Here is a 24,809-nt window from a genome sequence, read left to right as displayed (position 1 = left end):
AGCTAGAATACTAACCGGAAAAAGAAGGAGAGACCATATAACTGAAACCCTAGCGGAATTACATTGGTTATCCATTGAACAAAGAATAAAATACAAAGCCTTATGTACCATACATAAACTAATACATGATGAAAAAGCTGACTGGTTAAACACAGCACTAAGATTACACGTCCCACACAGAAACCTTCGTTCAGCAAATAAAGCACTCTTAACCATTCCTTCAGTAAAGACAGCAAAACTAACTCAAGTGAGGGAGAGGGCCCTATCTTTAGCAGGTCCCACCCTCTGGAACGCAATGCCGGTAGAGATCAGATTACAAAATGATCTCAAAACCTTTAAGAAAAGTTTAAAAACATGGCTTTTTAAACAAGCATACTATAAAGAGACCGGAGAATAGAAAAAAAAATACAGGAATAGGTAGAAGAGCACCAACACACTGCACTACTCTCAGAATGTGCAACGCTATATCACATAAGAACATAAGAAATTGCCATGCTGGGTCAGACCAAGGGTCCATCAAGCCCAGCATCCTGTTTCCAGAGGCCAAACCAGGCCACAAGAGCCTGGCAATTACCCAAACACTAAGAAGACCCCATGCCACTGATGCAATTAATAGCAGTGGGTATTCCCTAAGTAAATTTGATTAATAGTCGTTAATGGACTTCTCCTCCAAGAACTTATCCAAACCTTTTTTGAACCCAGCTACACTAACTGCACTAACCACATCCTCTGGCAACAAATTCCAGAGCTTTATTGCGCATTGAGTGAAAAATAATTTTCTCCGATTAGTCTTAAATGTGCTACTTGCTAACTTCATGGAATGCCCCCTAGTCCTTCTATTATTCGAAAGTGAAAATAACCGAGTCACATCTACTCGTTCAAGACCTCTCATGATCTTAAAGACCTCTATCATATCCCCCCTCAGCCGTCTCTTCTCCAAGCTGAACAGCCCTAACCTCTTCAGCCTTTCCTCATAGGGAAGCTGTTCCATCCCCTTTATCATTTTGGTTGCTCTTCTTTGTACCTTCTCCATCGCAACTATATCTTTTTTGAGATGCGGCGACCAGAATTGTACACAGCATTCAAGGTGTGGTCTCACCATGGAGCGATATAGAGGCATTATGACATTTTCCGTTTTATTAACAATTCCCTTCTTAATAATTCCTAACATTCTATTTGCCTTTTTGACTGCTGCAGCACACTGAGCCGACGATTTTAAAGTATTATCCACTATGATGCCTAGATCTTTTTCCTGGGTGGTAGCTCCTAATATGGAACCTAACATCGTGTAACTACAGCAATGGTTATTTTTCCTTATATGCAACACCTTGCACTTGTCCACATTAAATTTCATCTGCCATTTGGATGCCCAATCTTCAAGTCTTGCAAGGTCCTCCTGTAATGTATCACAGTCTGCTTGTGATTTAACTACTCTGAATAATTTTGTATCATCCGCAAATTTGATAACCTCACTCGTCATATTCCTTTCCAGATCATTTATAAATATATTGAAAAGCATTGGTCCAAGTACAGAACCCTGAGGCACTCCACTGTTTACCCTTTTCCACTGAGAAATTTGACCATTTAATCCTACTCTCTGTTTCCTGTCTTTTAACCAGCTTGTAATCCACGAAAGGACATCGCCTCCTATCCCATGACTTTTTAGTTTTCTTAGAAGCCTCTCATGAGGGACTTTGTCAAATGCCTTCTGAAAATCCTAATACACCACAAACATAATTGTAAAATACAGAGAATAAGAATTTTATCAGTGAATAGTACCGTAAAAGCACACCTGGGCATGACCTACTTCACTTTTCAATTGATTGCTAGTTCTTTTGATATATTGTAACCGAACCTTTTGCGGCACCTGTTAGAATGTACTATAGTACACACTCAATCACCTTAATTTATGTGCCAACATGTAAACCGTTGCGATGGTATTTACTTAGTGAAGGTATAGAAAAGATTTTAAATAAAATAAAAAATAAATATACACACAAGCAAGTTTCCTCTCTCACATGGAGCCTCTTCTCAATGTTTGGCCCAATAAGCCTGGCCTCGACTCTTCAGCTGCCACCGGCCTGGCCTCTGGCAGCGGCACGCAGCATCACTCCGCTTTTCAGCCCCCACCGGCCTGACCTCTGGTGGTGGCATGCAGGGTTTCTCCACTCTTTAGCCGCCGCCAGCCTGGCCTTCAGCAACAGCATGCATCACTCCACTTTTCAGCCCCCGCCAGCCTGGCCTCCGGCGACAGCACACAGGGTCTCTCCGCTCTTCAGCTGCCGCCAGCCTGGCCTCTGGCAGCAGCATGCAGCACCTCTCCGCTCTTCAGCCGCCGCCGGCCTGGCCTCCAGCAGCAGCATGCAGCACCTCTCTGCTCTTCAGCCGCTGCAGGCCTGGCCTCCGGCAGCAGCATGCAGCACCTCTCTGCTCTTCAGCCGCCGCCGGCCTAGCCTCCAGCAGCAGCATGCAGCACCTCTCCGCTCTTCAGCCGCCGCCGGCCTGGCCTCCGGCAGCAGCATGCAGCACCTCTCCGCTCTTCAGCCCCCACCGGCCTGACCTCTGGTGGTGGCATGCAGGGTTTCTCCACTCTTCAGCCGCCGCCAGCCTGGCCTTCAGCAACAGCATGCATCACTCCGCTTTTCAGCCCCCGCCAGCCTGGCCTCCGGCGGCAGCACACAGGGTCTCTCCGCTCTTCAGCTGCCGCCAGCCTGGCCTCCGGCGGAGGCAAGCAGCATCTCTCCACTCTTCAGCCGCCGACGGGGGATGATCTACCCCTTGATAGGCCAATCCACCCCTGGGGAGAAGGGAAGCACAACAGGGGCTGGGGGACACTGGGAGCCACAACCCACCTGCCTGGTGCTTGGCGACACACCGGTTGAGAATCGCTGTTTTAGCAGATTGAATGTCAGTCATTAAGAGCCTATGAGCTTCAGGTGGAGACTGCTGGGCTCTGGAGGCAACATTAATTAACTCTTCATGACTAAAGATTACTACAGAAGGAAGTAGCAGCATTGGAGCAGGGTTGCTTGACACTTTCATCAGCCCAGGATTAGCCTTGCTGGATTCTGGAACAATTTTGGTTTCTTCAAGTAAAAAGTCAAGACTTCTCCAGCTAATTGTATCTTCCTTAGTTGTGCTGCTTGGGAAGGCTGTGCACAGAACTTGGTGAGAAGTAGTTTTTATCTCTGCAGTGACTGATATTAAATCTTTGAGTATGTTTGTAGTAGTGCCAGGATGTGCTGGGGATTCTTGACAGTCAGAACTGGAATTACAAGCAGGTATGGATCTTGATTTAATTTGGCAGATTGTACTAACTGTGGTGTTTAAATTAATCTGGCATGCTGTGGCTTCCAAAAAGACAGTGCATTGTCATGACTTTTACAGGGTTTAGACCGTGCTTTCATTTTAAAATCGGCCTGGCCAGATGTGTATTTTTTTAACAGGTTGTAGGAAAACAGAGTTTACTTCTACAGGCAAAAAACTTGAATTAACTTGGGAAGCAGTGATGGCATTGGTGGTATAGTTCAACTCACACTGGCTAGCTGTGGTGCCTGAACATGCTGAGCATATTACAGGTCCTAAAGTGAGTTTCTTCTGATGTTTTTTACTTCTCCCCTTAATTGGATTAAGGAAGAGGCAGTGTGAGCAGGTTGGAAAAACTGGGTGAATCCATTTGGCAGTTAGGACAGCTACAATACACAGTATCTGCATTAGCCAGTAATGCTGAGTAAGGAACATGATTATCCAGGTCTCTAAGATTGCACCCACTCATGTGGGCAGAGGGTGGCCTCTTCATTAACATAAGAACATAAGATATGTCATACTGGGTCAGACCAAGGATCCATCAAGTCCAGCATCCTGTTTTTAACAATGGCCAATCCAAATCACATGTATCTGGAAAGTACCTAAACATTAACTAGATCCCATACTACTAATGCCAGCAACAAGCAGTGGCTATTCCCTATTCATTAATAGCAGTTTATGGACTTCTCCTCCAGGAACTTATCCAAACCTTTTTTAAACCCAGCTACATTAGCTGCCTTAACCACATCCTCTGGCAATGAATTCCAGAGCTTAATTGTGCGTGAGTGAAAAATAATTTTCTCCAATTTGTTTTAAATGTACTACTTGCTAACTTCATGGAGTTCCCTCTAGTCCTTGTATTATCCCAAAGTGTAAATAATTGTTTCACATTTACCCATTCAAGTCCTTTCATGATTTTGTAGACCTATCATATCCCACCTTGGCTGTCTCTTCTCCAAGAGGAACAGCCCTAACCTCTTTAGCCTTTCCTCAATGCGGAACCGTTCAAAGACCTTTATCATTTTGGATGCCCTTCTCTGTTCTTTCAAGGTTACTGAGATCTGGGTACTCTACCCCAGGAGCTGTGCAGGACTTCAAGGCAGGTCACTGGGCTAGACAAGGGCCGGGTTTATGCCTATCCAGCCCCCTCCCCCGCAAATTGAGCCCTTGGATTCTGGGGGCCCGTAGATCTTTGCTGCCACAGCAGTACATCATGGTGAGTCTGGAAAGGCTAGAACAGGGCTGAACCAGCTGTAGCAAGGATGGACAGGCAGGAGCAGGTTAAGCAACGCTGAACAGGATGAAGCAAGGCTTGAATGATTACTGGAGCAGGACACTGAGCTGGGACTGGGGCTGAAAACAAACACAGACAAGACAAAGTACTGAGCACGGACTGGGAGAGACACAGGCAAGGCAGGATATTGAACAGGAAGTAGAACTAGATGCAGGCTGCGGCAAGACAAGGTATTGGCAAGACAGGGAATGAATACCAGAAACTGAACTGGGCTGGGCACAAGACCAAACAGAGATAGGATTGGACAAGACAGACTAGGACAAGACCAGACAAGCACTAGGCAAGACAAGAAAGAACATAGAAGCCTGAAGCAACAAGGCTGGAGGCCCAAAGGCTGCTAGGCAAAGGCCCAGAGGCCACTAAGCAAGGAAAGGCCTGGATAGGCCACAGAGCAAGGTTCAAAGAGACGTAAGGCCTAAACAGACTGCAAGACAAAGTTCAAGAAAGCCTATGGCCCAGAGACCACAAGGCAAGGAAAAAGAAGGCCCAGAAGCCATAATGCAAGGTATAAGACTAGAATGGCCAGGGCAAGAGCCAAGGATAACTCCATGAAGAGGCAAGGTGGTTCTGGCAAGGCTGGGTTTCATAGAGCTGAGACTTGGGCGTGGCAAGAGCAGTGAAGAGGAGCTTAGAAAGGGAGTTGGTGAGGGTATCTGCAGGCGAGGAGGAGTCATAGCAGACAGGACCAGGGCATGGAGAAGGCAGCATGGCAGACGAAACTGTGACACCCATACATACAGTATATATTTATTTATTTTATTTATTTAGCATTTTTCTATACCGACTTTCCAATAACAGAATTATTGATCAATTCGGTTTACATTCTCAACAATAACAATGACAAGTAAATGTCTTACAATGAACAGGTCGAATTAACTTGGGTTAAGATATATGGGGTTAATAACATAATTAAAAGGTACGGTGCCTAATGTAGTCTAGCTAAACAGGTGGTATTATAATGTTGTTAGATAATTAGACTGCCAAAGAATATGTGATTTCTAGAGGTCTATATAGTTCTCTAGCGTGTTCCCACGGAGGACAAGAATATATATATGACATACAGATGTATAACATTGATGTTGTTAGCATTCTTGTCGTAGTACTGCTCTAAGACTTTCGCTGCAGCAAATTAAGATACAATGACTAAAGCAGTAATGAATAGGAATTTGCTTGTGGCCATGAAATATTAACAATTAGTTGGTAACTTCAGGATGCTCCTATAAACATCATGATGTGGTATGACTTTTGAAAGTTTCAGTTTGGCTAATACCCCCTGAAGAAGCCTTGTGGTGCGTGAAACAAAAGATTTTGTAGGGTTTTCCTAATGCGGAACTGATTGCTAGCATAGCCATTGGGTTGTGTCCAGTTTAGCATGTAAACATACAGCAGCCGCTATTTTTACTGATGGACCGGCCCTTCTTATGAAAGACTGATTAAAGTTATTTTTTGCTTTGCTAGCCATTTATATCTGGTTTTGAGGATTACCACATGAGCAGGATCTTATAGATATAAACTTTGTATAAAAGACAAACTTAGGTTTGCATTTACATACAAAAGCTTCTATTGGAAGTTCCTTGACCATGTTATGTTTTCATAGTTTTCAGTAATGTTTTTAAAAAAAAAAAAAAGACATAATTTTTGTATTGTTGATGCATGAGTATGTATGAAGGTATGAATAATTGAATGACTGATGGCTATATAAAAGTTTCCTTGTGAGCCCTATGACCTATAGGTGGTGATATAGATTATAAAATGATATGATGTAAATATTTTACTATTTTGTAATATTAAATGGTGCTAATAAATAAAATATCTGTATGTAAATTATAAGTTAATGGACAATATACCATTTATTTTAAACATTTAAGAAAAACATACAGGATCCAGAACTTTTATGGGTGTAATTCTCTTTATATATTCTGTGCTGTATTTTATGCATACACACAATATATTGCATCACAGGTGTATTACCCTGGTCTTCAAGGTCTGATTACCAATCTATGGAGATTAGCCTGATGAATTTTTGTTATGTATATCCTGAAACCCAGCCTGTTTGCAGTCCTTTAGCAAGACTGCAAGACCCATGACAGCACAGAAGGCAATGGACCAAGTGATCCTTTTCTGCCAACTTCTTCTCTACTTGTATTCTACTTCTCAATCTTCTCAGGCATGAGAGGGAGTGTGGTGGCTTTCAAAAGCTAAGACACTATGATTGGAGGTATAGAAATCTTTTAAATAAATAATAAGGTGCTTCCTCTGAAGGTTATAGAAATGAAAGATGCAATTAAGTTTATCACTGTTTTTCCATAGACAAGCCGCATAAGTGGAGATGATGTCATCTTGACAGCAATGAGATGGAAAAAGCTCTTTCGGATCTCAAAGAGTCTGTGAAAATTTTTCTGAACGTGCATGGACCTTCGCACACAGCCATGAAAGTCTCCTCAGTCTTTTTTCCTTCCACTGATGCAAATGCATGTATCTTGCACGCTTCCCACCAGTTGTCAAGATTTTTTCTTATTTTTTCTTTTCTATTTTACTTTTTTGGAGATTCACAACCAAAAGAAAAACAAAATAAAGTAGAATAGCTTACATAAAAACTTTAGTTTTTCATAGTAACATAACATAGTAATGATGGCAAAAAAGAACCAAATGGTCCATCCAGTCTGCCCAGCAAGCTTCCTAAGTTACTGCCACTCTGTGCAGGCGATGCTCATGTTTCTCTTAAGGACAGTAACCTCTGCTCCATGCCTTATGATAAAAATTTCTGCTAGCAATATTTTTTACTGGCTGATGAAGTTTCTTGAGAATTCAGACAGTGCTGCTTGACTTCCTTTGCTTATGGACTTGGCTGTAGAAGCAGTCCTGCGCTTTTTCCCTTATGTCTGCATATCAGTACCCCAGAACGAGGAAATCGGGGGCCCTCGTGGTTGTTGTCTGAATCTAATTCCCCTTTTTCCCCTGCTGTCGATGTGGGGAGCAATGTTACAGTTCCATTAACAGCATCAAGACTTATTGCTTAAGGGTAGTAACCTCCATGTCTTCTGCTAAAAGTAGCAATCGCCGCACCAAAAAGTTCCCGCCCCCCCCCCCCTCCCCCCGGATACTTTTCTTCATTTCTGTCCTCTAGCCTTTAGAAATCAGAGGTGTTTATCCCATGCCCCTTTGAATTTTTTTGACCGTTTTCATCTTCACTAATTCCTCTGGAAAGGCATTGCAGGCATCCGTGAAGAAATATTTCCTAATGCTGGTTCTGAATCGTCCCCCTGGAGTTTCATTTTGTGACCCCAAGTTCTACTGATTTCTTTCCAACAGAAAAGATCTGAAATTCATGCATCATTAAAACCTTTCAGGAATCTGAAGGCCTGTATCATATCTCCCCTGCACCTCCTCTTTTCCAGGGTACACATATTCAGATCCTTCAGCCTCTCCTCATAAGTCTTCCGATTATAGATCCCACACCATTTTAGTCTCCCTTCTCGGGACTGCCTCTATCCTGACTGTATTCTTTTTTAGATAAAGGCTCCAGAACTGAGCACAGTACTCCAGGTGAGGCCTCACCAAGGACCTGCACAAGGGCTTTATTAACTCCTTTTTCCTGCTGGTTATTCCTCTCTCTATGCAGCCCAGCATTCTTCTGGCTTAGCTATCACCTTGTCACATTACTTCGCCATCTTCAGATCACCAGATGCTATTACCCCAAGTTCCCTCTCTTGGGTCCATGTATGTCAGTCTTTCACCCCTCAACATATACAGCTCTTTTGGATTATTGCATCCCAGATGCATGACTCTGCACTTCTTGGCATTGAATCCAAGCTGCCAAGTCTTCAACCACTCTTCAAGCTTACTTAAATCATTTTTCATTCTCTCTACTCCTTCAGGTGGATTATAATATTTTTAAATAAATAAATAGACAAACTTTACCTTCTGCAATGTCACTCACAAAGATATTGAACAGAACCAGTTCCAAAAACGATCTCTATGGCACTCCATTTAACACCCGTATCTCTTCAGAGTACGTTTCATTTACCAATACACATTGTCTCCTCTGTCAACCAGTTTGTAATCCATGCCATCACCTTGGTGCTTAGTCCCAAGTCTCTCATTTTATTCACGAGCCTCCTATGTGGGATCGTACCAAAAGCTTTGCTGAAATCCAAATAGATCACATCGAGCGCTCTTCCTCAATCCAATTCTCTAGTCTCTCAATCAAAAAAATCAATCAGATTTGACTGACAGAACCTTTCCCTGGTAAATGTGTAGGGAGAAGAGCTATGAGTTCCAACCCCACCTCCTTTTATGTATGTACCTACTATTTACCAGTGATTCTCCTTGTCGTTTCTTAGAAAAATTACACAACTGTCAGAAGAAAAATAAATCTTTATTTATAGGTTACACAGGACTAAGCTTAACACTTCATCAGGCAATACAGACAGGCAATTAGGGACACAGACTAATAAAAGCAATAGTTACAAAAGCATATTTGACATCCAGGGCCTATCAGATTAAAATTAAACAATTGATGCCAGCGCCACATCTTTCTAGCTGTGACTTGCAAGTTTAGAATGCTAATGAGCACTAGCTTCTTGCCCCGCAGACTAAGGAATAAAGTTGCAGTTCTTACCACCGGACCTGCAGCTGAACCCTCTCTCCGGATCTTCAGCAGGTGGGTCTCTTCATGGTGGCAGGTGGCAGGGTCTATTTCCCAGAACAGGACGTCCCGAGCTGAGAGAGGTTTCACCTTTACACTTTCTAGCAGCAAAGTGCACACAGCTCCTTTACTCAGGGACACCTGGGAGGAGACTGGTCTTTTCTCTCGCTCTGCAGCAGGTACGGGGAGATCGGCTGGCATGGAGGCAATAGCACTCGAATCGATCGACTCCTCTTTCAGGCCGATACAGAATGGTGCGCTCGGCTGAGCGCACCGCTTAGCCCCCGTTTGGCCGTGCGTTTTTGACGTGCTATTATTACCCCTTATACTGAAAGTAAAATGCGTTTTTGATGTGCTATTATTACCCCTTATACTGAAAGTAAAATGTGCAGCCAAGCCGCACATTTTACTCTCAGAAATTAATGCCTGCCAAAGGCAGGAGTTAATTTCAGACGGCACCGGGCAAGTGTACAGAAAAGCAGAAAAAAAACTTGCTTTTCTGTACACTCTCCGACTTAATGTCATAGCAATATTAAGTCTGAGGCCCCAAGAATTAAAAAAAAAAAAAAAATCTGCCCGTGAGTTGGAAAATGGACGCTCAACTTTGCCAGCGTCCGTTTTCTGAACCCGTGGCTGTCAGCGGGTTCAACAACCAACGCCGGTAAAATGAAGTGTTGGCTGCAAGATTAAAGCTTGGAGCTCCGACACACTTCTGGTGGAACAAATAGACACCAAAAAGACTGTCTTGACAGTCAGATCCTTAAGCGTAGCCCGCTGGAGGGGTTCGAAGGGGCCTTCACAGAGAACTCGAAGAACCAAGCTAAGACTTCACGAGGGACAAGTAGCCCGGATTGGTGGATTCAAATGCTTGGCCCCCTTGAGGAAGTGAACGACAGCGGGATGAGCCGCCACTGTGTAACCATCAATGCTACCTAAGAAGGAGCCAACAGCGGAAACCTGCACCCGCAAGGAACTGAAGGACAAGCCCTTGGAGAGACCGTTCTGTAGGAAGGAAAGAACCTGAGATACCAGAGCCTTACGAGCCGACACTCCCGATGCGGCACACGCATTTTCAAAGACCTTCCAGACCCGGACATAAGCGAGAGAGGTAGATTTCTTCCTTATATCCCTTCTTTCTCAATCTCCACCGTTCAAAAGCGAACCACCTGATTGAAAAATACGGGACCCTGTCAAAGCAGCTGTGGGAGATGACCGAGGCGGAGAGGGCCGTCCGTGGCGAGGTTCACCAGATTCGCAAACCATGGTCTGCGGGGCCACTCAGGAGCCACTAGAATGACGGGACCCCGATGGAGCTCTATTCTTCTGAGTACCTTTCCCACTAGCAGCCAAAGAGGGAAAACATACAGGAGAATGTCGTGAGGCCAGGGTAGAACTAGCGTGTCCACTCCTTTCACACAATGTTCCCTTCTGCGGTTGAAGAACCTGGGGGCCTTCGCATTGTTCCTTGTGGCCATCAGATCCAAGTGTGGGAGACCCCACCTGCAGGCGATCAGATTAATCGCTCCGTCTGACAATTCCCACTCGCCGGGGTCCAATCGCTGGCGGCTGAGGAAATTGGCATGAACATTCTCCTTCCCAGCAATGTGGGAAGCCGCTAAGCAATCCAGGTGATGCTCTGCTCAGGTGAAGAGTCTGCTGGCTTCCAGAGCTACCAGGCGACTTCTGGTGCCTCCCTGGCAATTGATATAAGCTACTGTGGTGGAGTTGTCTGAGAGAACTCGTACCGCCTGGCAATGGAGCAAAGGGAGGAAGACCTTGAGAGCCAGGCGCACCGCTCATGCCTCCAGTCAATTGATATGCCAGCGAGTTTGTACTGGGGACCAGTATCCCTGAGCAGACTGGTTCTGACACACTGCCCCCCAGCCGGAGCGGCTGGCGTCTGTCATGACAACGATCCACTGCGGCGTCTGAAGGGAAACTCCCTGCCAGAGGTGGACAGGCGAGAGCCAGCATTGCAGCTCGGCGACGGGAGACTCTGAGAGCGGGAGAGGCATCCGAAACTGCTCTGACACCGGCTTCCAGCGGGACAGCAAAGCTTTCTGTAACGGACACATATGCGCAAAAGCCCAAGGAACCAGATTGATAGTGGAAGTCATGGAACCCAGGACCTGAAGGTAGTCCCAGGCCGTGGGTAGAGGAAGTGAGAGAAAAGTACGCACTTGGTCCCTGAGTTTGAATGCTCTCGTGACCGGAAGGAACACCTTGCCAACTCTGGTATCGAAGTGCGCCCCCAAGAATTCCAGAGACTGGGATGGCTGAAGCTTGCTCTTGGGAAATTTGATTATCCAACCCAAAGAGGTCAGACAATTCCAGACCTTGTCGACCGCCAACTTGCAAAGAGACTCCGATTTGGCCCGGATGAGCCAATCATCCAGATAAGGGTGGACCAGAACTCCTTCTTGACGAAGAGAGGCATATGAGAGTCTCAGGGCTGGAATAGAAATGGCTGCTACAGGGCAGGAGTGAGTGCATTGGCAGAGCTGCATATGAGAGTTTCAGTGCGGAATTGCAGGGATGGTGCAGGGCCGGAGTGAGGTGCATTGGCAGAGCTGTGTACGAGGGTCTCAGCACTGGAATAGAAGAAGGGGCTGCTGCAGGGCAGGAGTGAGGTGCATTGGCAGAGCTCTGATTAAGGGGTCTCAGTAATAAGAGGATTCTGCAGGGCAGGACTGAGGCGCTTAAGGCAGTTTGCTATCTCTAATTTTCTTTATTACGGTAAGAAATTCAGAGTCCAAGTTCTGAGTATGCTCCCCGCAATAATCTTAGTGCTAGCACTCTGATCCATCCCAGTTCTTACTCTCCTTCAGGCTGACTCAGTTTCTGTAAGATTTAATCCAAGTATCTGTGATAGATTTCCATATGCACTGCAGACACAGTGCGGCAGTATCTCATTATCATGGACAGGAAACTGATGAACAATGTGCAGCCTGTATTGATCTGCAAGCGCCCCAGTTCTAAATGATGGGCAGCATGAGAGCTAGGAGGCAGGCGATGACTGTGGCGTGCTCTCCTGCTGCCCCGCTCCAGTCAGATCTGCCAGCCCCTCCAACTGACAGTAAAACTGCCACAGAGCCTAGGGATTAACTGCTATGGGTCAAGGGAAGATGCCTCTGGGATCCTTTGCATCCAAGCAAACCAACAACAAGGCAGCTTGTAGAAAAGTTAAAGAAGCTATGCTGTAACTGAACCGAGACCAAATGGAAACAGCTCTCAGATATCAAATTCTGGGACAGGCTGGTCCTAAGGCAGTTTTGATGTTCCATATTTGTGCCCTCTCCTACCCTATATCCATGATATCAATTCATTTAATGCCTGTATGTGAAGAAGAGCAAAGGCCGTGAGAGCAAAATCAGGTCTAGGGAAGGAGCTGCTTTCCTCCAGTTCCAACAGAAATGGCAGAAGCAGTGGGACTGAGAGTGCGGGATGGAACATTCAGGGCCAGGAGGATGGGGAGCACTGTGTCAGTGTGGGGCTTGCAGGTCCTCTTCTGGTACATCTTCCAAGGTACAGTAAGAGTATATATACTACAGAGAGGATGGAGAGAGAGAGGAGAGGATGGATTAAGGGTAACCTGAGGGAACAGATACAGTCATGTGAATTCTTTTTGTTTCTATATGATGGCTTCTGCTGGCTATGGAAGAGGATACAGATCATGAACCCCTAACTTAATCCCACACTCTAAAACAAGTATCCAAGCACCCCACACTTATCTCATCAGCACCTCACCTCCACACCACCTTCTGAGACTAACATTCCAGTACCCTAGTCCTACTCCTCATTCCCACATCCTGAAATTAATATCCCAGCACCTCACCCCCTGAAGAAGCATCTCAACACCCCTACTCCAACCCCCACCTGAAATTAATACATCAGTGCCCCATCCTTTCCTATAACTAATCCCAGCACCTTCACTCTTATCCCCATCATTCTTGGTGCCTGGAACTATCACAGTACCCCAATCCTACCTCAACCTTCCTAAACTTGCATCCCAGCCCTTCCACTACTACTCCCACCCTCTCCTGAAAATAACTTCCCAAAACCCTGCTGAATGTTCTTCCTGCAAGAAATGACAATGAAAACCTGCTCGATAGGTGGAGGAATCTGACCTTGTCATTGATAGGGAGGATGCAATTTAGTTAAAACTGTGATACACTCAAAGTGGCTTTATGTGCTCTAATTAGAGATTCACAGTAAAGACCTACAGGGACTGAATAAAGTCATTTCCACCTTTTATGGAAAGGAAAAAAAACCAAGGTGAGATCTTTTCTTGTTTATTTCTTCAAAGTTTTTATAAACCGCCAATTACAAATAAAATTGTTATTTGACTAGCTTTCAGGGGTTAATAATCATTTCCTTGGGAATATTAGCTCCCGTCATCCCTCCCAATGAAGGGAGTGTTTGCTCCAGAAAGCTACTCAAGAAATGTATTAAATTAATCCAATAAAAAGGTATCACCTTATCCTTAAACTAACTTGCCAGCACCCCCACATTGCCACGGACATGCCAGCACCCAGTCCTGCACTTGCATAGGGTAAATGGTGGCATTGCAGCAGGCCCTGTTTCCTAGACACCACTGTCAGCTGCTATCGATTACAGAGAGATGGATGGCAGAGAGAGCAGACATAATGAGTGTCTAATGCACCGGAGCAAGCCAGCTCTCTCACTCTGCGCCTTCTGTTCCAGTTGCTGCATATAATGAGGCATTGCAGGCATGGGATCAGACAGGTTTCTGACCCTCTGAGCATTCTGCCCCAGTTGCTGCCTTGCTATAGTATGTTCAGAGGCTGTTATGCATCTGAAGTGCTTCTCCTGAATCTCTTATTGGCCTGGGACAGCCTTGCAGGGGAGGAATTTTCAGTGCCTGAGACAGAATGGCAGGGGGCTGGATGCTGCACTGCTTGGGACAGTGTTGTTGGCAACACATGTAAGTAAAACTGTCATGCCGATAAATCTATCTGAGTCACTGAGAGGTACTGTGGCTGTGCTTGAACCACTGACCACATCCCATATCTGTGCTGGACTAGATTCACACAGTCTCTCAGTAATAGAAATGCTGTATTTGAGTCGCCCACTGATTCCAGTTTCTCTGCACAAGTTGAAGCAGTCCTGGTTTTCTCCTGTTAACATCTATGGACCTGTAGACCAGGACTCATTCAGCTTATGCAACTGGCAGGGAGCCAACTGGTACCCCTAGCATGTGTGTGTTTGCCTGCCACTGAGAGGAGGGAATTAGGCCCTGGCTTCTGCCTCACCTCCCAAGGGTTCCATCTGCGCGTTTTCATCGTCGGAGTCAGCGAAGACTTCAGCGAGCTCCTGGTCCGACATGTCTGTGAGTTCTGTCAGGTCCAGCAGATCGAAGTGCACTTCTAGGGAAGACACGCTACTGAGGGGCTCTGGCACCAAAGAGGGAGGGGAAGTGAGAGCAGAATTAGCAAGGGATTATCATCAGTAATACTGCAGCATTTAATTAATGGTTTGACTAAAGTTACACACAGGCTTGAGGCCTTCGGCAGTGCCACGTTCACATGAACGGAAGTTGAAACGTGTGGGTCCTTTGGAAAAGAAAATTATTCCTTACCTGCTAATTTTAATGTTAAATACTATTGTTACTTTCACTGTTCCTTGTAATAATGTTCAATAGTTGATTGTTGTCATTCTATGTTCTATGTAAAAAACCCCAGTCTAATCTACCAGACCAGGGCAACCTTTTCGTTACTTGTAAACCGGACTGATTTGTATTGCATACAGGAATTCCGGTATATAAAAATTAAAAATAAATAAATAAATAAATAAATAAATAAATAAATTTTCGTTCCTGTAGTACCAAGGATCAGTCCAGACGGTGGGTTATGTCCCCTGTCCAGCAGATGGAGTCAGACAAGGCTTCGAAGGGTGCTGACATAAGTACCTGTGCACCCTCTGCAGGAGCTCAGTATAGAGAATATCAAAGCCAAAACAACCACTTACCAAGGATGGATCAAGTGTTACAATCATACAAGAATATCACAACTAGGGCAACTGGTGCCAGAACTGTAACTTGCAGAACGAACTAAGTAACAGACTCATGAGTTGAACAGGCTCAAAAAAGGAGAGCGTAACTAGAGAAAAAATTCAGAGTGCAGAGAATAGATTGAGCAGAGAAGAAAGAACCCCATAAACCCCATGATTAAGAGGTGGGCGTCTGGACTGATCCTTGGTACTACAGGAATGAAAATTAGCAGGTAAGGAATAATTTTCTTTTCCCTGTACATACCAGGATCAGTCCAGACGGTGGGATGTACCAAAGCTTCCCTACACCGGGTGGGCCCTTGAAAGCCCTGCTCGAATGACCTGGTCGCCAAAATATCCAGAGGTCGACGACGGTAGATCCAATTGGTAATGTCATGCAAAGGTATGAAGAGACTTCCAAGTCGCCGCCTGGCAGATCTCTTGGGAGGAGACAGACTGTACTTCGGCCCAGGATGCAGCCTGTGAACGGAGAGAGTGTGCTTTGTCACCCAGCGGAGGAGTCTGACCCGTACCTATGTATGCTGTGACTATGGCTTTCTTAAGCCATCTCGCAATCGTCGTCTTCGAGGCCTGGGAACCCTTCCTCGGCCCCGACCACAACACAAACAAGTGGTCCGAGACTCGAAAGTCGTTAGTGACCTCCAAGTAGCGAATGAGAGCACACTTGACATCCAGAGAACGAAGGTGACCCGGTTCCCTCGCTGGGAAGGACGGGAGTTCAACCGTCTGATTCAGGTGAAAAGTCGAGGCGACTTTGGGTAGAAAGGAGGGCACTGTGCGTAGTGAAACACCTGAATCCATGAACTGGAGATAGGGTTCCCTGCAGGAGAGCGCTTGGAGTTCCGAGATGCGGCGTGCGGAACTTATTGCCACCAGGAAAACAGTCTTGAGCGTGATATCTTTAATGGTGGCGTTGCGTTGATGCTCGAAAGGAGGGCCCACCAGAGACTTGAGTACCAAGTTAAGACTCCAAGAAGGGAACGGATCCCTAACCGGGGGCCGTAGATGTTTCGCCCCTTTGAAGAAACGGGCGATATCCGGCTGCCCCAAGAGAGAGGAATGGTTTGCGTACTCAAGGAGCGAACCCAGGGCAGCGATCTGTACTCTTAAAGAATTGTTGGAGAGTCCTTTATCCAAACCGTCTTATAGGAACGCCAGAATCTGAGGAACCGAGGCCCTCGAGGTATGGGTATCATGCGCTGTACACCAAGCCTCATAAACCTTCCAGACCCTCACGTAGGAGGCCGAAGTCGAAGATTTCCGGGCCTTGAGGAGAGTCGAGACTACGGCATCAGGGTATCCTTTGCGCTGGAGACGGCGCCGTTCAAAAGCCAGGCCGCAAGATAGAAGCGTTCTGCCTTGTCGAAAAATACTGGCCCCTGATGGAGCAATCGCGGAAGATGACCCAACCGGATCGGACCTTCCACTGCCAGATGGAGCAGATCTGCAAACCAAGGGCGCCGTGGCCACTCGGGAGCCACCAGAATGACGGGACCCCGATGAAGCTCTATTCTCCGAATGACCTTGCCCACAAGATGCCAGGGGGGGAAAACATAGAGTAGAACGTGGTCCGGCCAGGGGAGCACTAGAGCGTCTACTCCTTCTGCCCCGCGCTCTCGCTGGCGGCTGAAGAACCGAGCTGCTTTGGTGTTGAGAGACGTCGCCATGAGGTCCAGGCGGGGCGCCCCCCAGCGATGTCGAAGAAGATGCATGGCTTCGTCGGAGAGAGACCACTCTCCGGGGTCCAGTTGCTGACGACTCAGGTAGTTGGCCTGAATGTTGTCTACACCTGCAATGTGCGACGCTGCCAGGCGCGCTACGTGCTTCTCCGCTCACGACATTAGGCGGGCCGTTTCGAGTGACACGTGCCGGCTCTTTGTGCCTCTTTGGCGATTGATATACGCCACGTGGTCGCGTTGTCTGATAGAATCCTCACCGCTCGATTCCGCACCAAGGGTAAGAAATGCATGAGAGCCAGACGCACCGCCCTTGTTTCTAGGCGATTGATCGGCCAGGTTGCTTGCTCCTTCGTCCACTGCCCCTGTGCTGAGCTCCGGTGGCATACTGCCCCCCAGCCGGATAGACTGGCATCGGTGGTGACCACCACCCAATCTGGTATCTCGAGAGAAATGCCTTGGGCCAGATGACGCGGGTCCAACCACCAGCCCAGGCTGTCCTTGGCAGACTGGGGGAAAGGAAGCACCAGCTGGTAATCTTGAGAGACTAGTTTCCAGCGAGAAAGCAGGGCCACATGCAAGGGGCGGAGGTGCGCAAAAGCCCATGGGACAAGATCGATCGTGGAGGCCATGGAACCCAATAGCTGCAGACAGTCCCAGGACGTGGGATCTAGTAACACAGAAAAACGCTGTATCTGCTCCCGGAGGGACTGGGCCTTGTCCGGGCGTAGGAAGACCTTGCCCTGAAGCGTATCGAAGTGTGCTCCCAAGAAATCCAAGTGCTGCGAGGGGGTGAGGGAGCTCTTGGCAAAGTTCACCACCCAGCCAAGGGACCGGAGAAGATGGACGACCCTGGAAACCGCCAACTGTCCCTGGGAGAAAGACTTCGCTTGAATGAGCCAGTCATCCAGGTAGGGGTGGACTAGGATCCTCTCCCGTCTCAGAGTGGCCGCCACTACCACCATGATCTTTGTGAACGTCCATGAGGCGGTCGCCAGCCCGAAGGGGAGGGCCTGGAACTGAAAGTGCTGATTCAGAATCTTGAAGCGAAGAAATCTCTGATGGGCCTTGAAAATGGGGATGTGGAGATAGGCCTCTGTCAGATCGAGAGAGGCAAGGAATTCCCCTTGATGTACTGCCGCAATCACGGAACGCAGGGTCTCCATGCGGAAACAGAGGACCCTTAAGGACTTGTTGACTTCCTTGAGATCCAGGATTGAGCGAAAGGAGCCATCCTTTTTGGGCACGACGAAGTAAATTGAATAATGGCCCGAGCCCACCTCTCCGAAGGGGACGGAAGCGATGGCCCCGAGGCTCAGAAGTCTGTCCAAGATCTGTTGTACCGCCAGTCTCTTGAGGCTCGAGCCGCAAGGCGAGAAGAGAAACCTGTCCCTTGGGCAGTGGGCAAACTCCAAAGCATAGCCGTTCTTTAAGATGTCCAGGACCCACTGGTCCTAGGTGATGCGGGCCCACTCCTCGTAAAAGCAAGATATCCGTCCTCCGATCCGCGGAGTCGAGGAGTGGGTGGCTCAGCATCATTGAGCGGGCTTGGACAAGGCCCCCTGACTCGTCCCCTCCTGAGCGGGCCTGCGACCGCGAAAGGAACGGGGCCAGGACTGGGATCTGGAAGACAGTGTCCGGGGCCCCTGCTCTTTGTAGCCGCGGTAGCGACGCTGTGCCCGGGACTGAGATCTAGAGGGAGTAAAAGACCTGAAGTTTTGCTGGCGTCCTCTGGCAGCCGGTGGACCGAATTCTCCCCCAGGGACTTGATGATCTGGTCTAGATCTTCACCAAAGAGGAACTTGCCCTTGAAAGGAAGAGACCCTAGACTGGACTTGGAGGAGGTATCCGCCGACCAGTTGCGAAGCCATAGGAGGCGCCGTGCGGACACCACTGAGACCATAGATCTTGCCAGGACCCGGAACAAATCATACAAAGCGTCCGCCCGTAAGCTATGGCGGACTCTAGCCAGTCCGCCTGACGCGCTTCCTCGGGTGGTAAGGTCTGCGAGGTGAGAAGCTGTTGGACCCAGCGGAGACTCGCCCTCTGCGCCAGGGAGCTACAGATGGCAGCGCAAATCCCCAAGGCAGAGACCTCAAAGACCCGCTTGAGGTAGACCTCCAGCTTTCTATCCTGGGTATCCCGCAGAGCTGTGCCGCCCGTCACCGATATAGTCATCCTCTTGGTCTCCGCCGACACCACCTTCGGGACCTTAATCAACTCCAAGAAATCCTTCTGGAGAGGATAAAGTTTTTCCATGGCCTGTCCGACCTTAAGGGATGTCTTGGGAGTATCCCACTCCCTGGCTAATAACTGCAGAAAGGTGGTATGGGTGGGAAAAGCCCGGGACAGAGGGCGCAAGCCGGCTAAGACCGGATCTCCCTTCCTGGTGGACGAGGCGACAACTGGAGCCGGGGGGCCTGGCGGGTCGGGTGGAGGGTCGAGGTCCAACTCCTGAAGGATCTGCGGAATAAGGTCCTCAAGCTCTTCCCTCCTAAAGATGCGGAGGACCCGCGGGTCATCGCACTCTAGCTGTGCCTCCGAGATTGGATCGTCCGGATGAGATGGGGGGGTCCCCCCCCCGGATCCGGGAAGGAGCCCACCCCTCCGAGCGAGAGGGGTGCAAAGTGGACCCTGGAAGCCCCTTTGGGAGGGCCCTGGCCCCCCCCCCCCGGCTGAGTCCTGGGTCCCCTGTGGAGCCTCCGCTAACTGGGGTTTCTTGGCGGGAGGTGGGTCCGGAATGGGCGCCCTGGGAACCTCCAGGCGCTGCAGATAAGCATTGTGCATAAGCACAATGAACTCCAGAGAAAAAGGTGGGGGACCGGGGGGGGGGGGGCGATGGGTGAGATATCTGGGGCCCCTGAGGCAACAATAGGAGTGAGGATCGGTGGAGGGAAGTCGCTGGGATCCTCTTCTTCTTCCCCTAATGGCTGCTGAAAATGCTTGGAAGAATTCAAAATGGCCACCGTTCCCACCGACAACAGCGAAGGGGCCGGCCCACGATGCTCGGATCACGCTGAGACGCGGGGAGGAAGGAGGTCCAGCGGCCCAGAGGTGTCCTCCCCACCAGGGAGGCACCTGGAACAGATTCCCTCCCTCGCGATCCTCGACCCCGGCTTGCTACAGGCTGAGCAGCGGGACGGCCGCGGCATGCTGACAGGCGGGGGAGGGGCGAGCCGAGGGGGGGCCAACGGAGAAGAAAGAACCGCCGCGGGAAGCGGGGAAGAAGCCCTGCGCTCCCCCGAGTGCCCTCGGATCAGCAGCAGAGGAATGTCCCCTCTCTGCTATGGCGGCCCCGGGGAATGAAACTTCTTGGGGCCGCGGGGCAACTTGCGGCAACGAGGGGGAAGAGGCTGGCACCACCAGCTTTCCCAACCAAAGGCAGCTTCCAAGCTGAAAAGGAGAAATTCATAGAAAAACAACCACTTACCCAGAGGCAGAGGAGAAGAGAGTAGGGGAGAAGGGGAGAGACTGAAACAGCCCTGCCTGCAAGCCCCGGAGGAGGAAAACTTTCCTCGCTCCTCCCTTTTTTTTTTTTTTTTTAAACAAACTTGATCCAACCTGAGCATAAAACCACTAAAGAAAGGAAAATCCTTCATGGAGGGGAAGCACCAGGTTCCCCTACTCCTATCTGCTGGAGTCAGAGATATACTGGGCTCCTGCAGAGGGTGCACAGGTACTTATGTCAGCACCCTTCAAAGCCTTGTCTGACTCCATCTGCTGGATGGGGGACATAACCCACCGTCTGGACTGATCCTGGTACGTACAGGGAACCTATTCTTAAAACAGAGGTTGTTTAAGCAGTGACTGACTTTGGGATGCAGAACTCCAGCAGCAGCTTACTTGCAGAATTTCACTTTTTCTATCACAGCTTCACGCTTGGGCTCTGCCAGTAGGTCACATGTCTGAAGGTGTGAGGCTTTCAGTAAGTACTGTGCGCAGCTTAGTCCTAGCATATGCAGCTCCTTCTCAAAGATGGAAGGAAGAGAGGCTCTTGGAAGATGAGAATTTGGCCTCCTTTATGCATGCAAGAAGCTGCGTGCTGGATTGTTCTCAAATCCTCAAAAGCTTTCTTTGTTAGGGTGCTGGGACAGGCAGCTTCTGCTGTTTCTGACCTGTATCCGAGAAACAGCTCATGCACTTTCGGGACTGTAGCGGGGGAGGAGAGGGTGCAGCTCCCATTCACAGTGCAGGGGGAGGAGAAGGTACCGACCACATTCAGAACAGGATGGGGAAAGGTCCCTGACACTTGTGGGTCAGCAGTCTTCCTACAACAGAGGATCCAGTAACCTAATGCAAAGGAAAGACCCCAGAGCTCGTAACCTATCCCAGAACCTGGAGCCTCTTTACTCACGGCGTCTCTCGGCGACCTGAAGCAATCCTGAGCTGGGGATGGGGATTCCAAGCTCTTCCTCTGCTGGAGACACAGGACTGGCTTCCTCCACTGCCACATCTACAGGAACTGCAGAACATGGAGGACTTTGTCCTCTTCTAATGACTTCTGTAATCAAAATCTCTGACAATTTCAGGCCAGAAAACAAGATTCTTCTATCACATAAAGGAAAATTGGTTCTTACCTGCTAATTTTCGTTCCTGTAGTACCACAAATCAGTCCAGACAGTGGGTTGAGCCTCCTGTCCAGCAGAGGGTGACAGAGAAAAACTGAAAAGGTATCCTATATCAAGACAGTGCTCACCCTGCATCCCTTCAGTATAATCGATATCAAAGCAGCCAAAATAGCATAGAGAACCAGGATAAGATCAAGCAAGTAAACTGTAACTATCAAAATGAAATAAGAAATTCAAACATGTATGAAAAATGCTCTTACACAGCTATCAATATATATATATAGCAGATACCTCCGGTGCCTTACAATTCGGATGAACTTCCAGTGTCTTAAAGCTCAAATAGGAAGTAGAGAATCCCAAAAGGAACCTGTGAAAGAAAAACTCTGAGTGGACGTAGCAATGTGGATGTATTCAGGGCGGGAGTCTGGACTGATCTGTGGTACTACAGGAACGAAAATTAGCAGGTAAGAACCAATTTTCCTTTCCCTGTACGTACCCGGATCAGTCCAGACAGTGGGATGTACCAAAGCTTCCCTAAACAGGGTGGGACCAAGACAGTCCCGCTCAAAGTGCCTGTCTGCCGAAAGAGCCAAAGACTGGCGCCTGAACATCGAGGCGATAATGACGCGCAAAAGTATGTAGGGATTTCCAAGTAGCTGCTCTGCAGATTTCTTGCGGCGAGACTGACCGACTCTCCACCCAAGAGGTAGCCTGAGAACGTAAAGAGTGAGCCTTTAAGCCCTCTGGAACCGACCGGCCCCAACAAATATATGCCGACTCAATCGCCTCTTTTAGCCAGCGAGCAATTGCTTTAGAAGCCTTATTCCCCTTACTTGGCCCACTCCATAAGACAAAGAGATGATCAGAGACTCGAAAATCATTCGTCACCTGCAAATATTGCAGTAGGACCCTCTTCACATCAAGGCGCCGTAGATCCGCACCAGGCGTGTTCGCAATGTCCTCTTGAGAAAAAGCAGAGAGCTCTACTGACTGATTTAGATGAAAGGAGGACACAACCTTTGGCAGGGAGGATGGGACTGTTTGGAGGGAAACACCTGAATCAGAAAAGCGAAGGAAAGGCTCCCTGCAAGACAGGGCTTGGAGCTCGGACAATCTCCTGGCTGAGGAAATACAGACCAGAAAGAAGGGGTTCGAAGGGCGTCTCGCAAAGAACGCGGAGAACCAAGTTAAGGCTCCATGATAAGTGGCCCAGGCAGGCGGGTTCAAGTGAATAGCCCCCCTGAGGAACCGAATGACATCCGGATGGGTCACCAACGCGTAACCATCGACCCGCCCAAGGAGGTAACTGAGCACCAAAACCTGTACCCGCAAGGAATTGAAAGATAAACCTTTGGAGAGCCTATTCTGCAGGAAGGAGAGAACCTGGGACACCGAAGCCTTACGCGCCAGAACTCCGAACCCTCAGCGCACATAGTCTCAAACACTCTCCATACCTGAATATAAGCCAGAGAGGTAGAAGTCTTACGGGTCCGCAACAGAGTGGAAATAACCTCCTCCTTATAACCCTTCTTCCTTAATCGCCACCGCTCAAAAGCCAGGCTGCTAGACAAAAGCAATCTGCCTGATCGAAAAATATTGGACCCTGTCGGAGCAGGTTTGGCAGATGGCCGAGGCGGAGAGGACTGTCCGTAGCAAAGTTCACCAGATCTGCGAACCACGGTCTCAGAAGCCACTCCGGCGCCATGAGGACGACCGGCCCCCTGTGGAGTTCTATTCTTCTGAGTACCTTTCCCACCAGAGGCCAAGGTGGGAACACATAAAGGAGGACATCGTGAGGCCAAGGTAGGACCAGTGCATACACTCATGAGCATTGCTCCCTTCTGTGGCTGAAGAATCTCGGGGCCTTTGCATTGCTCAGAGTAGTCATCAGGTCTAAGTGAGGGACCCCCCACTTGTGCACGATCAAATCCATCGCCTCTCCGGACCACTCCCACTCTCTGGGGTCTAGATGCTGACAACTCAGGAAGTTGGCTTGAGTGTTCTCCTTCCCCGCAATGTGGGAGGCTGCTAGCCGTTCCAGATGGCGCTTCGCCCAGGCTAGCAGCTTGCTGGCTTCCAGGGCAACCGGACGACTCCTGGTGCCCCCCTGGTGATTGATGTAAGCTACCGTGGTGGAATTGTCGGAGAGGACTTGCACAGCTTTGCAATGGATCAAGGGCAGAAAAGTCTTGAGAGCCAGACGGACCGCTTGGGTCTCCAGACGATTGATGTGCCACTGAGACTGGATTGGAGTCCATCGTCCCTGGGTAGACTGATTCTGACACACCGCTCCCCAGCCGGAGAGGCTGGCATCCGTTGTCACAACAATCTACTGAGGTGTCTGCAAGGGCATCCCCTTCAACAGGTGGGCGAGAGAGAGCCACCACTGCATGCTGTCGATGGTGGTAAGTGGTCGGAAAGTGGTAAGGGTGTCTGAAACTCCTCCGAGACCGGCTTCCAGTGGGATAGTAAAGCTTTCTGCAAAGGACGCATATGCACAAAGGCCCAGGGAACCAAATCTATAGTTGAAGCCATATTGCCCAGAACCTGGAGATAATCCCAGGCCGTGGGGACCGTGAGAGATAATAGATGTTGGACTTGACCAATGAGCTTGAGTGCACGGACCTCAGGTAACAGAACTTTGCCCACACGAGTGTCAAAGCGTGCTCCAAAGAATTCAAGGACCTGAGAGGGCTTGAGGTTGCTCTTTGAGAAATTGACTATCCACCCGAGGGAGGTGACAACTGACAAGACCCGGTTGACCGCTATCACGCACAGGTCCTCCGACTTTGCCCAAATGAGCCAGTCGTCCAGGTACGGGTGGACTAGGACACCCACCCACCGGAGGAAGGCCGCCACTACCACCATGATCTTGGTAAATGTGCGTGGCGTGGTGGGGAGACCGGATCGGAGTGCTTGAAACTGAAAATGTCATCCCAGGATGTTGAGACGAAGAAATCTCTGGTGTTCCTGGCGGACCGGGATGTGAAGGTACGACCCGTCGCTATGACCGCCCTCAGGGTCTCCATCCGAAAATAGGGAACCTTGAGGGCCTTGTTGACTCTCTTGAGGTCCAGGATCAGTCGAAAGTAGCCGTCCTTTTTGGGGACGATGAAGTAGATGGAATACTGGCCGGATCCCTGTTCCTGGAGGGGGACTGGGATTATGGCACCGAGTGCTTGAAGCCTGTCGAGAGTCTGGCACACCACTGAGCGCTTTCGAGTTCCACAGGGAGAGATCAAGTAGAGGTCTGGGAGATCCCGAGCAAACTCTAATGTGTAGCCTCT

The 24,809-nt window shown here is 48.7% G+C and overlaps 1 protein-coding gene across 1 annotated transcript in view; it reads right to left on the bottom strand.

The window, feature by feature from the left end:
* Positions 1-24,390, bottom strand: part of DBNDD1 (dysbindin domain containing 1) — a 42,329-nt gene extending 17,939 nt beyond the window's left edge. Inside the window, exons 1-3 of the mRNA XM_029610665.1 lie at positions 24,148-24,390; positions 21,309-21,531; positions 14,522-14,662 (exon numbers count right to left, since the gene is read on the bottom strand). Of these exons, the coding sequence (XP_029466525.1) occupies positions 14,522-14,662; positions 21,309-21,531; positions 24,148-24,390 (607 nt within the window). The remainder of the gene's footprint in view (positions 1-14,521; positions 14,663-21,308; positions 21,532-24,147) is intronic.
* Positions 24,391-24,809: the final 419 nt, after the last annotated feature.

Source organism: Rhinatrema bivittatum, chromosome 7 (assembly GCF_901001135.1).
Source record: "Rhinatrema bivittatum chromosome 7, aRhiBiv1.1, whole genome shotgun sequence".
Lineage (NCBI taxonomy): Eukaryota > Metazoa > Chordata > Amphibia > Gymnophiona > Rhinatrematidae > Rhinatrema > Rhinatrema bivittatum.
Note: the sequence above shows the minus strand (reverse complement) of the source record. Positions and strands in the feature narration are given on the sequence as shown.